The sequence below is a fragment of the Aythya marila genome (genome assembly GCF_965140915.1).
Source record: "Aythya marila genome assembly, chromosome: 20".
Taxonomy (NCBI): domain Eukaryota; kingdom Metazoa; phylum Chordata; class Aves; order Anseriformes; family Anatidae; genus Aythya; species Aythya marila.
Genome location: NC_139061.1, coordinates 4,090,875 through 4,104,085, shown reverse-complemented (window position 1 = coordinate 4,104,085; position 13,211 = coordinate 4,090,875). Strand labels below are relative to the sequence as shown.

Here is a 13,211-nt window from a genome sequence, read left to right as displayed (position 1 = left end):
GGGGGATTCTCCTTTGCAGGAATGTTCCCCAAGTGCCTTCATCTTTTTGAGAGAGCCGCAGCTTGAGCCCCGCAGCCAGACCTCTGCGAGAAACGAGGCCGGGGACTTGTGGGGCTGCACAGGGAGGCCAGCAGTGCCGAAACCCTGGTCCCACGGCTGCCCCAGCCCCTCAGGGGGCTATCTGGGTGCCCAGCAAGGAAATCACAACCTGGTGGAGAAAACCTGGCTGCTCCCGGGACTTGAGGGAAGGCCTGGGTGAGTCAGCCAAGCAGGCAGCAGGCCCACGAAAAAAAAAATGTGGAAAGGCAAGGGAAGGAAGGACGGGGCAGTGATTTATGTTCTGTGCCTCTGGGGCGAGCTCTGGACTTGGAGTGCAGGAAAATTCCCTTTTTGTGCTCTGTGCTCCTGCTTGAGGACGCGGGGCCAACGGCACAGCGGGGAGCTGCAGGATGAGCTGCTGAGCCCCGGCACAGACCCTGCCGGGCTGCCAGGGCTCGGAGAACCACGCCAGGCTGCCAGGACGGATCCAGGGGAGAGAAGGGAACGTGTGAAGAGAGGACAGAGAGCTCAGCAGAGACTGGAGGAGGATAAAGCAACTGACAGTGTAGGCAGGTCTGGGGAGAAAGTCTGAAAAAAGGCATTTCTAGCTCTGGCTGGCTGCTCACCAAATGGAAGTTCTCTCAGCTGCCTCAGAAGGTTGCTTTGGGATGGCCGAATAAAACAGCAGCACTGCACCTTCCAACACACGCTCCCAGCAGGCAGCACCCAAACCTACCCTAGGTGGGCCACGCTCTGTCAGACAGGGTGATGGGGTCATAGGGGGACCTACAAGATCCCGTAGGGCTGTACGAACTCGTTTGCAGGCTCTCGTCCTTTTCCTGGGACACAGGAGGGCCGGGCTCATCCAAGGAGGAGAAAAGCAAGGAAAAATCCTGCCGGCCTCACGGGCACTCCCCGCAGTAGCATGGGGCTGGAGGGACCTTCAGGGGACGGGCCACAGAGCCTACAAGGGGAGGGAACCAAGCAGGGAAACTGCCTCACGCCCCGTGCTTTGAAAATTGCGGCTCCATTTTCAGAGAGCTGGGGCAGATTGGGTTAATTAACGCACAGCCCCGCTGCCGGGACAGCAGGATGAGCTCTGTCCCTTGCCGAGCTCCTACGGCAGCTGCAGGCTCATCGGCAGCGGCTGCAAGAAACCAGCAGCTGCCAACACCTCGTCTCGGAGCAATTAGCTAATTGGTGGCTCTGCTCGGCGGAGCGTGAGCTGTCTGTACCAGGCAACAAGCCCTGGGTCTGCTTCAAGCCCGCCAGCCCAGCAGCCCTGACACAAGCAGCCCCCTGAGGTTGGGGCTGGCAGCAGGGGACGGGGACAGAGCCCAGTTCGGCTCCAGAAGCTGGGAGCCACTGGGAAACACAGCGAAACGATCAAGGGATGGCACAGAGTCACGGTGTGCTTAGCAGCAGCTGCTGCTGTTACTCACCACAGGGTTATTTTATTCCCCATAGGGCTGAAAACCCCAACGCTTTGTCCCCAGTGGCTCTCACAAGCTCTGCCCCATCTCCTGGCTCTGTTTGTTCCTCCCAGCTCACGTGCAAGGCTCCGCTCACGGCTCACAACCAAGGCACCAAAGAAATGCATGGAGCAACCTAAAATCTGCTCCTCATTTCTCTTCCGAGTTCCTGCTGCATCTCGGCCAGCCGTGCAGCTCGTGTTTGGACTGCCAGGGCCCCCCCCAGCCCCAGAACGGGCACCGTGCTCTCAGCAGCACCTGGCGGGTAGCACAGCAGCTGCTGGAGCTGGGCTGCGGGCAGGCTGGGTGCTGCTCTTGCAGGCACAAATTTCGTGCTTTTTTTTCACTAGTGAGTGGTCAGCCTCAGACTTCTGAACCTTCTCACCAAGTGTGCATCTTCCCAGTTCTCTTGCTGTTTCTCACAGGGTACAGATCCCAGCCCCACAAGCTGCTCCTGAGGGTCCTGCTGGGGGAGCAAGTACCTCTGAGCACCTCGCACAGCTCTTGCCCAGCCTCCCCTCCGCCCGCTGCTGCAGCGCTCCCCGTTGGCAGGAGCGATGGCTTCTGAGAAGCACGGCACTGCTGAGCATCTCCTCTGCACTGGAGCGAGGCTCCAAATAGTCACAGCAAAGTGACCTGTAAAAGCAGAGCTGCCTGACTGCTGGGGGATGCAGGCTCCGCACCCACATTTCTAACCGAGCATCCCCGTCCCAAGGCAGCAACGATCGCTCCCTGAGATGTGAATGCTGTGCAAGGAGACGGAGCATTTTCAATTTCCTTTCAGCTTGGAGCGTGCTAGACTCGCCCTGGACTGCAGATACTGGGAAGCAGATCTCGGACAAGCCCCGCTGCCGGCACAGCCAAGCACCGCAGCAGGGGAGCGCTGGCACAGCGCTCATGGCCGCTCCCAGGAGCTGGCTCCTCGCCCTCCCGTCCCTTTTATTAAAGCTCAGGGCTGTCGTCAGAGGAGCTGCAATCTCTGCAGCTCATCTCAGGCAGAAATCCACTTCCCAGCCATCACCCATCTCACAGCTACCGTGACTTGCAAACGTTCCCAGTGGGCAGTGGCCGATTTCATCTCAGATGTACGGGGAAATCACCTGCCTGCAGGAAGGAAGCACTAAGCCACCTGTGTTAGGCTCCGGGTCTCAATTCCGGTGATTTTGGCTGCTGAGGACACAGGGCAGGACCCACAGTGGGATTTAGGCATCACAGGGGGGACATGGCAGCACCCACGAGCACTGCAGCGGTGTGGCAGCACCCGAGAGCGACACTGGGCACCAGGCTGCCCATTCCCTCTGTAAAAAATCCTCCCAACTGGTACAACTTCACATTTTTACTTCAAGTAACGCCCATTTTCTCCAGTTCTATCAGCCCTGAGTTCCCAAGGAAGCCCTGCTGAAGTTTCAGTTCCATCTGCAGGACAGGGCCTGGGGGGGCCGCAGCCAGCACAGCAACCCCTCGGAAGGACGGGGCCACGGCCCGCAGCTGCCTCTGCTCTTACAAAGCCGTGCGAACGCTTCCGAGACAAGAGAAAATCCTGACAGGAGCAGGAAACACCAGTGCATTTAAGCTCTTTATAAAATTAAATCAGGCACTCAATAATGGCAAAACATAATAGGAGATACATAATCTCCAGAAGCTTAAATCCATAAAATACCAGCGGCAAAGCTGCCTTGACTGATAAACCCCCAAAGGGCGCGCGCTGCAGGGACACAAAGCAAATCCGTTTGGCCACAGCCCTTTCTCTGAGCAGCCTCCCGGGGCTCCTGCACACTACGGCTACACAGCAGGGGGCCCGGCCCCCTCACACCGGGGGTCCCAGCCCCACGAGGGCTGAAGAAGCCACGTGTGAGGTGTGGGGATGGATGTAAAGGTGCCCAGCGATTTCAAGCCAGCATAATCCCTGTTTTCAGGGATTTTTTCCCCTTAGAATAAAGGCTGCTCTCAGATTTCCTGCTTCAAAAGACTACAGGCTGCCGTGAGCAGTTACAGCTTCCCCCAGCAGCAGTTAGGGGCAGAACACGCAACGTGCCTACCTCGGCATCCGAGATGGAGACGCGGTTGGACTCGATCGTTGGTCTCCTCATTATCCGCGGTGACGGCCCCGTGGCGTAAGCACCGAAACCCGGGGAGTTGCTCGATGCCAAGTAACCTCCCGACGATCTTTCCTGGAGAGACAGCTTCCTGCTGGACAGGACAGGTCTAGCCAGAGGTCTCTTGGAACCGTGCCTCCAGTGAGCATCGTCCGGCCGTTGGGAGGGCAGGAACTCCTTCGCGCCCACGTCAGCGCTGACTCCGTTTCTCTGGATGTCCTTCATGTTTTCAGTGAAGACCGTGTCGTTTTCTTCAGCGTTGTCCTCACCGTTTTGGTCACTCCTGTCCGGGCTAACGGCCACAGCGATGGCTGCAACGCGCTCTGCCAGCTCCAGCTGCGTGTCCGGGCAGTGCGTGCCCGTGCCCCTGGTCGGGGAGTCCCCCATCGCCGGGCCCGGCTCAGGCAGCGCTGCGCAGAGCGGTGACACCAGTGCTCACCGGCAGCATGCGGCACGAGGAGCAGCTCCACGGGACACCTGGAAGGAAGCACAGAGAGGTAACGGCGCTAACGGCGCCCAGCAGACACAGCCGAGGCAGCCCCCGGCTCCTTCCCCCAGCGGGGCAGGCGAGGTGTGAGCGCTGCCACCCAGGAGAGGCAGGGCCGAGCACTGCGCTGCCTGCAGGAACTTCCACGAGCGATAAGGCTGAGATTTTATCTGTGTGACACGCAGAGAGAGACAACTTCTGCAGCTCCAGCGGGGCAGCCCGCGTTTACAGTAAGGGGAAGTGCGGCTTCTCCCCAGCCAAGGGGAAAGGGTCAGCCTGATGGCCTCTCCAATTCTTACTTACAGGGGACAGGAGCTGCTGGTACGCGGCCAAAGGCAGCACGCAGCACACCCGGTCCACAGCCATGTAGGGCTCCCCAGCAGGCTCCGCTGCCCTGCGTGGCCCCGCGGTGTCACAGAGCTGCCTGGAAGCCAAGCCACGGCCACCGACTCGCTCCCCAGCAGCCAGTTCCCCCGTGCAGCATCCTCACCGGCCGAGGTGGGATTTAAAAGCGGGTCTGTGGGTCTGGGGTCTGCTCTGGCCCCCGTGGCTGCAGCCTACGTGCAAACACGCCGCAGTCTCAGTGCTCACCGGACATAAAAGCTGCACGGGGCTGCAGCTCACCACAGCTTTGTGCTCGTCGGCACGTGGGCTCCGTCCTGGCCTTTGGAAGAGGCCTGCAACCTCTGGTTTGCTCCAGGCAGAGCGGGCGGTGCATAAATACCCACACAGGGCAGGGAACACTCCCAGGGCCCTGCTTTCACGCTGGGCACGCTCAGTTTACTCAGGGAAGGGGAGGCAAGGAGAGTTCAGGAGGCTGCGGGCAGCCACCAGGCTGGGAACACCGGCAGGCTCCCCAGGCAGGGGCAGGGAGCAGAAATCGAGCCCGGCCTGGAGCTGCCCAGCGATGCTCGGGTGAACATCTCCCGCTGGGTGCTGCTGCAGGGGACGACCTCCGAGTGCCCTGCAGACGCACAGCAGCCAAACTCCAGCAAATCTGCCATAGCAATACAGAAACTGGAGGACAATTTGGATGGCAGGCATAGCCCTGGGTCGCATGCCAACCACACCATGCCACAGGGAGGAAAAATCCCCCCCCGACACGTTCTTTCTTCCCCACAGGCCCGCTGCTCACCTCCCTCCTCTCCGTCTCCATCCCGGAATAATCTTCCCCCCTTCTCCTGTCTTTTCTGCAGCATGTTTGAAACAAATTGACAGGAACGTCAGTCACTCGGAGCAGTAATGAAACGGTGAAATCAGCTTTAAAAGCTTCTATTAAAACTATATTTAAACCCTTCAATCCCCGAGCACAAATCCTTTCAGAGCAGGAGGCGGGCAGCGGGGGGTGGCAGCAGCAGGGGAAGGGGCGCTGGGCTCCAGCAGCCCCCAGCCCCACAGAAAAACCAGCGTGCCAGCCCCTTGGCAGGACCTCCCCTCTCCTCTCCAGCCTACCCCAACTCCAGGTTCCCCCACAGCCCCCGTTCCCAGCCCCCTGCCCCCTAACTTGTCCTTATCACCAGGCTGTCCCAGAGCCAGCTGCAGCCCCGAGCTGGATCAGCACCGATCCCGTCCTTCAAAATGCACCCGTGTGAAACCTGCCGCGTTTGCTCTGCACTTGGAGAGCTTCTGGCCTGACGCAGGGCCAGCAGGGCAGGGCACACGGCCAGCCTGCAGCTGCCCCACTGCCTCCCAAAGCCGCCTTCCTTGTGCTCCACCTGCAGGGCCGGGCCGTGTCGCTCCCATCCCTTCTGGTCACTCCCCAGGCAAACGTCTGTAACTGGGGACCAGGGAAGCACCAAGTGAAGGGGCAGCACACAGCTCACCTGCTGGCCTCCCAAAATGAATCCTCGGGTAATTCCCAGCTTCACACCAACCCCATAACCAGTCCACCAGATCAAACCGAACAGACCCATCCAGCATCGCAGCACGACACAGCGCTGCTGGAAGTATTCTGCAAGAAACCCAGCGAGGCTTCGAGAGAGCAATTGTTCATCTGTACAGTTAGGCTTGGTTCGGATCCTACTGGTTTGAAGGATTCCTTTCCACAGCTAAATCCTCCAGCAGGCTATCAGAAACGAACGGGCTGTGAGCGAGCAGATCAGTCACACCCAGAGCAGCCTCACCACGCAGGATGCCCCGGACAAAAGGCAATCACTCCCAAACAGCGATCTGCTGCCGCAGAGCTGGGCACTGCGCTCCAGACAGGAGCTGAAGCTGCAAACAAGCTTATATGAGCAGAATTAATTCACTTACACATACCTTATTTACTGGGTCTCCCTCCAGCTATTCCTCTCCCGCAGGCAGGCAGCCGCCTCGCCGGTGTTTTCCGCAGTGCATTTATCAAGCGGCTGCACGTTTCCCTCATAGGCACCGAGCAGAGCACGGCAGAAAACAAGCTTTTAGAGGGAATATGATTCTGGAGAAATGTCTCTGTATTGTACGTGGGAGCAGGAGATGAGCAAACGTAATTAATTTTGCTGCTCCATAACGTATTTCCAAGCACTGTCTGAAAAAGGAGAGGTGGTAAAGCTGGGTTGCTGCTTGGTGTTTCCATTTGGCTAACGGGAAATGTTCTCACAGGAGGGACGGGGAGGTTACAGGGCCCTGGGCTCAGCATCTCCAGCTTCATTTCCTGATTTTGCTACAGGCTGCCCAGGAAAATGACTTGAGAGCTTCACGTGCCGCAGTTCCCAGGCTCAGAGGAGCGATGCTGCGCTCAGCCCGCCCCATCCCGCTTCCCCTTTCTGTCCCTGAGCACACACTCGCCCCGTGCTCCGGCACCAGGGGCCCTGCAGTAGAAGAGAGCACCGGGATCCAGACCCGCAGTTTGCAGGGGAAGCAGCCAGGCAGCAATCCTGCCCCTGCTCAGAGCCAGAGACCTCCTCAGGTGCCCGCAGTGCCCTTCCCAACAGCCTGGGGACCGCAGGGACAGTGTGGGGCACGTCACACCGCAGCACTGCTAGGACCCCATTTGGTGCCTCTTGACTTTGCAAGACCCAGAGGGAAAAGAGAGGTCCCAAAGAGCACGGAGGGCTTCGTCTGCTCCTTTGGTATGCAGCAGCAAGGTCAGGGCAAGTTTTCCAGCCAGCCACGTACTGGGATGACCTGCAGACGGGATGCCACCTCCAGCACCAGCACCCTTCAGGTCAGTCCCCCAGCCCTAGGCATGCCCAGCCCTCCCTGCCTCACCTGCTGCTTGGTTTCCTCCCGATGTTCAGCACAGCACGGATTAATTATCTGCTCTGCTGCTGTCAGCCAGCACCAGAAACTCCCTTTAAGGAGACAAGCGGCGAGTCTGAGGCTGGGCAGCCAAGCCCTGAAGTGCTCCTCAGATGACATTTTTGAAATATTAGGTCAGCGAGTCCCTTTCAGAGCCCGGGCTGTCTCTCCACACCAAACACTGCAGCCTGCGGCTATTTCCATCCCGGAGTGTCTCCTGAGCTCCCCTTTCTGCAGCCGGGTCTGCAGGACTTCGGGCACTCCCGACACGAGGGAGATGCACGTGCATCACCCTGATACACACACCCAAATCCCAACCAACCTGCCCAGACATCTGCAGGACGTAGGAGCTGCTGGGGGATTTGTCCCTCGTGCACCAGAACAACAGCTGAGCTGCCACGAGCCCCACGTGAGACACGAAACCAAAAAGACAGCACAACCCTGCAGAGGTATCAGGGCAGCCGGACAGCAGAGCAGCCCACGTGCCTGGCAAAAGGGTAACCTGCTTCAGGTCCAGGCCCCTGACTAAAACCAGGAGAAATTCCCACAACCCAAACACTAAACAGGAGGCAATGTTTGTGCTTTACGCACACGCCATCCACGCGCTTTTCAAGGCCCTCGTTGCAGAGCCCAGCCATGTCTCGCTGAGAATCACTCCGTCCTGCTCTGATCATTCACGGCTTTTTTTCCTCTCCCCAGTCCTTGGCACTGAGCCTGGCTGTTGTGCCACAGCTGAAAATTAGATCATAAAAGCGAGGCCCTTTGATTGCTCCTGTGAAGCTCCTAGCACAACTTTAAAAGCAACCACTGAATGACAAGAAACGGCATTTCTGCGATTCCAGCTCGTGTGAGACACCTGAAAAGCAGGGCTCAGGCCCCTGCCCCTGCCCCATTTCCTGAATGACAACAAACATCTCCCAGCCACTTTTCTTCAGCTGGGAAACGTGTCATTTCTGCCTCCTTTTGCTTAGTGTCTACATGCCTTAACAAGGCAGGGGGGTTGAAAGGGCATTTTAGGGCTAGCCCAGTCCCCGAGCCACAAAGACAAGCACCCCGAGGACACATTATCCCATCCTCATCCTCCTCTTCCTCACTGCCCCTCGGTGATGAAGCCAGCTCTGTGCTTTCCTGGTCCTGGGGCAAGGCATGCATGCAGATGTGAGACGGCGGGGTTGAGCTCAACAGCAGGCTCCTGATATCATATAAAAAAAAATTAAGTCTTTACACCATGGAGGGTGTTATTCCAGCTCTGGCAGTAACTGCTGGCACACCGAGCTGTGTTTTGGAGCTGCCTGGATGCTGAACCAAACCCTCCAGCCCACGGCAGGAGCTCTAACAACCGCCCTGCGCACGGCGCACTGAGCTCAGGGAGCTTCACAACAGCTTCCCCGACTGCGTTCTACCTCCTCGCCCCACGTTCTAATTATACGGTTAAATACATTTGCATAATCAGATGCAATTAGACTAATTGCATATGTAAGCAATAATCAACCAAAAATTACTCCGAAGGAAGAAGTTTCTGCTTCAGGAAATTTCCCGTGGCAAGGCCGCCCCGAGGACTGGCGGCTCCACCTGGCAGTGACACTCAGCACATCCACACAGCCACTAAGGGGGTAAAACACGAGCCCTTCGCTCCACAGGGTGCCTTTGGGGTGTGTTAGTCTGCAAGTTACAGCCCAAGAGGCACTGGGAATGGCCAGCGGGAGGCACTGAGCCTGCACAGCATCACCGTGAGCAAAATGCGTGCAAGAAATGCTTCCCCTCACCCCTACCATACCTGGGAGCCAGCACAGCCCAACAGCACTCCTGCCACTGACCTCAGATTAAAACAAATCCCACTTGCCCTTGGGACAAGAGACAAAAGCCTTGCAGGGCGAGGAGCCCGGCTGCTGTACGGGACTGACATTAGCCCCAGACACTGCAGACGGGAGGATGGAGGAGGTTGGTGTGAGATGAGAGCACTGCGCCTGGTCGTGCTGTGTGACCATGCCACATGGGATCTTTTGCCCTACCTCCACGAGACCCTATGGGCAGTAACAGGGAGGAGTTGGGCCAGGTCACAGGCACACAGCTGAAGGATACGCACATCACTCACAGTTTGATATCAGAAGAGTAAGAAAGGAGAGCCTGGCTTCAGAGCTGCTCGTTCTTGCTCCCGTCTGGCACTGTCCCGACTGACCTGGACCTCAGAACCTGCACCCCCAAACCTCCTCTTCCAAAAGCCATCAGGAGTGCAGCAAATATCCCAAACACTACTTGTAGCTTGCATAGGCAAAGCTGAACCCCATAACCCCTAGGAAAAAAAGCCTTCTGGCCAGCACCACCAAAAGCTCACCCTGCTACAGCCTGAGCACCATGTCCTCGCAGCACGGGGGCTGCCTGCAGGGTCGGGGCATGATCTGTGCAGAGAGGGAGCAGACTCGGAGGCAAAGCTGAGCAGGGAGGAGGAAAGTGGCCGGGTTACTGGCACCTGCTGAGCTGAGAGGCAGCGCGAGGCCCTGGAGAGGGGGCAGCCGTGGCAGGGAGCAGCTTGCTGGGGGTGGCACTGAAACAGCCGGCGAGGGGGTGCTTCAAAAAACACCCGAGAATGTCAGAGTACACGAAGTTTGAGAGGGCTGGATTGTTTTAAAGGTATTAATGAACAGGGCAGCAGCCAGACCCAATCGATTCATGAGCAAAATAACCACCTCAGAGTCAGGAGTCTTTAATATTTAGGGTCTTCGTTGCTTTCCAAATGTCTGTGCCATGCGAAGGTAAATGGCAGAGCAAAAAGCTGCCTGATGGACAGGGATTTGTCTCAGATGGGCCACCTGCTGCTGCACCCGTAACGATACCTGGGAACTGGCACAGAGAAGGCGCAGCGATGAGCAAACTGAAACCAAGAACTCTAGGGGAGCCGAAAGGTCCTCACCTCCATGGGCACATCTAACCCCATCACCTCCTGCAGCACGGAGAGAAAGGGAGGAGGAGAGTAAGGGAGAGACAGAACGGAAGGCACAAGGCACGGCGCTGAGCGAGGCAGCACACCAACCGCTCTGCAGGGGCAGACAACAGCGGGCATCTGCCCCCTGCTTCTAGCGTGAGGTCTGGCTTTCACTGCTGAGGAGCTGAGCTGCCAGGAAGGGCTTCAGGACATGGGGGCCTCCTACAGTTTTCTGTACCACAGCTTGTGCCCGTTGCCTCCTGTCTATTCCTCGGGCACCACAGAGGTGAATCTGGCTCTGGCCTCTTTCCTGTCTCCTCCCGTCAGGCACATACACACAAAGCCTTCCCAAGGCACACGGAGCTCCCAGACTCCAGCCCCAAAGCAGAAGTGACCCCTGTCCCCTGGGCTGTGCGGCAGGGCAGCAGGTTCCCCCGAAGCAAAGATTTCCCCTGCCAAGGGGAAAGGCACAGGTCCTCCTGCCAGGCCTGAGTTTGCTTTTCCCAGTGAGCTGTCAAATCTGGCTGTTTCCTTTTGGAGAAGGGCTGTGTAAACAGGTGGTTGTGCAAGCAAAGTAACCAAGGTAGCTCGTTTGCCTCTGGGCTTTTCTCTCACCTCAAAGTGGGAAGAGGAGCACACGTCCCTGAGAGTGCCGGTGGGGCAGTCACCAGACCTGCTGGCACCTCAGGTCTGAGCGTTCCTCCTCTGCCTGGCTGGACTGAAAAGCTGCAGAGAGCAGCAGCAGGGAGGCAAACACGCCGCCCTCCTCCTGCAGGTACGAGTTTACAGAAGTCTTGGGCAGGGAACGGGTTGCGTGGCATTGCTGCCAGCTCCCCGCATCGCGCCTGCTCGGGTTACAGGCAGAGGTTCCCAACGCTGCTGCCAGCTCACCCGCAGCCTGCGGTGCCCGCTGCTGAAGTAAAGAAACAGGGAGGAGGGAAGCAGCAACCCATGGTCGTGCAGACAAGCTTTTTTTTTTCCAACAGCAGTGTCTCTGCACGCTGGCACCCAGCCTGCACACTTCCAGGCTGCTGCTTTCCTCCCCTCTCCAATTTATTTGCCTCACCAGCATTTTTTCCTCTTGCCTCCTCCCCAGCAGCCCCGTCCTGTCCCAGCTGCTGGTTTCCTCTGCTCCTGAGGTGCTGGCAGAGCTCAGATCCCCCGGTGCTGCACAATATGGGAAGGTTTAATGGTATGAAAGCAAATCGCTGCAGAACAAGGCCGGGGTGGTTTAGGAGCAGCAAAGTGGGACTGGGGAAGATGTCAAACACAAACACAGCTTGGCAGCACAAACCTTGGGCAGCCTCAGATCTCCCAGCACAGACTGAAGCTGCTGAAGTCAGTGCTGTCTGAGGAGCATCCACACTAAACGGAACAAGCCGCCAGACAGAACAAGCTCACATTTAGACATGTTGGGCTTAGAGGTTTATCTCCCTCCCAGATAAGGAGAAAGCTTTCAGCTGCCTGTGAGAGATGCGGAGGTATTGCAGGGGCTGTATCTAAGTTGCTCAGTTCCGTGAAAGGCCGCAGTGAGAAGTCTCTCCAGCATTTTAAAAACATTAATTTCCAGCGGTTGCAGGATTGCCAATCTCCGATAAAAACGCCCAGCACAGAGCACAGCAGGCTTCCTTCTTCTCGGCGGTTCAAATATGAGTGCAGATTTCCATCCAAGGTGATCTCTGCAAAGAGTTTTAATCAGGGAAATAATCCCAGCGCCCATCCCTAAGCACCCACGTGCTGAAGGTCTGCAGCGTGCCCCCAGACGAGAGGTGAGTCGGGGGAGAGCTACACGGAGCGAGACAAAAGCAGCAGCAGCTGTAAGACAAATGGACTTCAAACCCAGAGCTCAAATGATTTGCTGGATTTCCATATGAGTAACTCCCACCTTCTGATAATCCTCACATCTTGAGAAACCCCAGCACGGCCTCAGTTAACCTGCACAAGGCCAAGGGCAGAAGCAGGGAGGCTCCCCGCAAACAGGCTCCAGGGATGTGAGAGAGCGGACAGCCACGGGTTGTCCCCCTGGCTCGGAGATCTGAAGGGTAGCAGGTTTCCCAACTCCTTTGAAGCCTTAAGCTTTAGCTCTCTAAGCCAAAATGCACTTTCAAAGCCCCAAGGTCAATGACTGGAGATTATCCAGCGAGGCACTAGGCAAAAGCTGCGGCACAAAGCTGTTCTCCTCAGCCCCTGTAATGCTACTGCAGAACTTCAGGCACTTGTCAGAGCACAAAAAGGCCTCGCAGCCTACCCGAGACATTCTCCAGGTGCAGCTTTACCTGGAAAAACACGTGAAAACACCACCCTGGGGCTCCCACTTTGCACTCCTGTGTTTCTGGCTCTGCACAGCAAGCCCAAGAGCAACAGGCAGCCACGGCTGGGGTGCCGGCAGCCCTGGGACCCCACGGCAGTGTCCCCATTTTCTGTGGCTCAGGACAAGCACTGTAAGTTGTACCTGACTGGCCAGACCCTTTCTGAGGCATCTGCAGAGATGTGAGCCATCCCTCAGCTGTGTCAGCTCCACAGAGCTGCAACGGAGAAGAAAAAAAGGCACATTTGGGGCCAGCAGGTGCCAGAGGAGGAAGAGGAACAAACCTGCTGGTACGAAGACGTGCCTTTGCTGAGGGAGGTGTGCTTTGGATGGCAGCACAGGATGCCAGCCTGCTGCACCCGCTGGGCTGCCACAGCTGTACCTTGTTCTCCCGAGAGCTCAGCAGCCTGGATGTCTGAGCTGATCCCGCCTGCAAATCACATCAAAGCCTGCGGCTGGGCTCAGGGCAGCCTGAGACACTCGGGGCTCTGAGGAGGCTGCCCTGCAGACAGCCTGCCGCCCCTCTGCTCCCGGGGGAAGGCCGCAGACAGCCAGCAGCCTGCAGCCCTTCCCAGCCAGCACAGCCCGTCCTCGGGGGAACAGGGTACAGAAGTCAGTCAGCACCCCCTGCTCCACCCTGCCCCGAGCCAAGAGGTGGGGGAACCCT

The 13,211-nt window shown here is 57.7% G+C and overlaps 1 protein-coding gene across 1 annotated transcript in view; it reads right to left on the bottom strand.

Annotated features, from left to right (window-relative positions):
• Nucleotides 1-4,071, bottom strand: part of CAMKK1 (calcium/calmodulin dependent protein kinase kinase 1) — a 52,590-nt gene extending 48,519 nt beyond the window's left edge. The window contains exon 1 of the mRNA XM_082776564.1: nt 3,551-4,071. Coding sequence (XP_082632690.1) covers nt 3,551-3,994 — 444 coding nt within the window. The 5' untranslated portion in view covers nt 3,995-4,071. The remainder of the gene's footprint in view (nt 1-3,550) is intronic.
• Nucleotides 4,072-13,211: the final 9,140 nt, after the last annotated feature.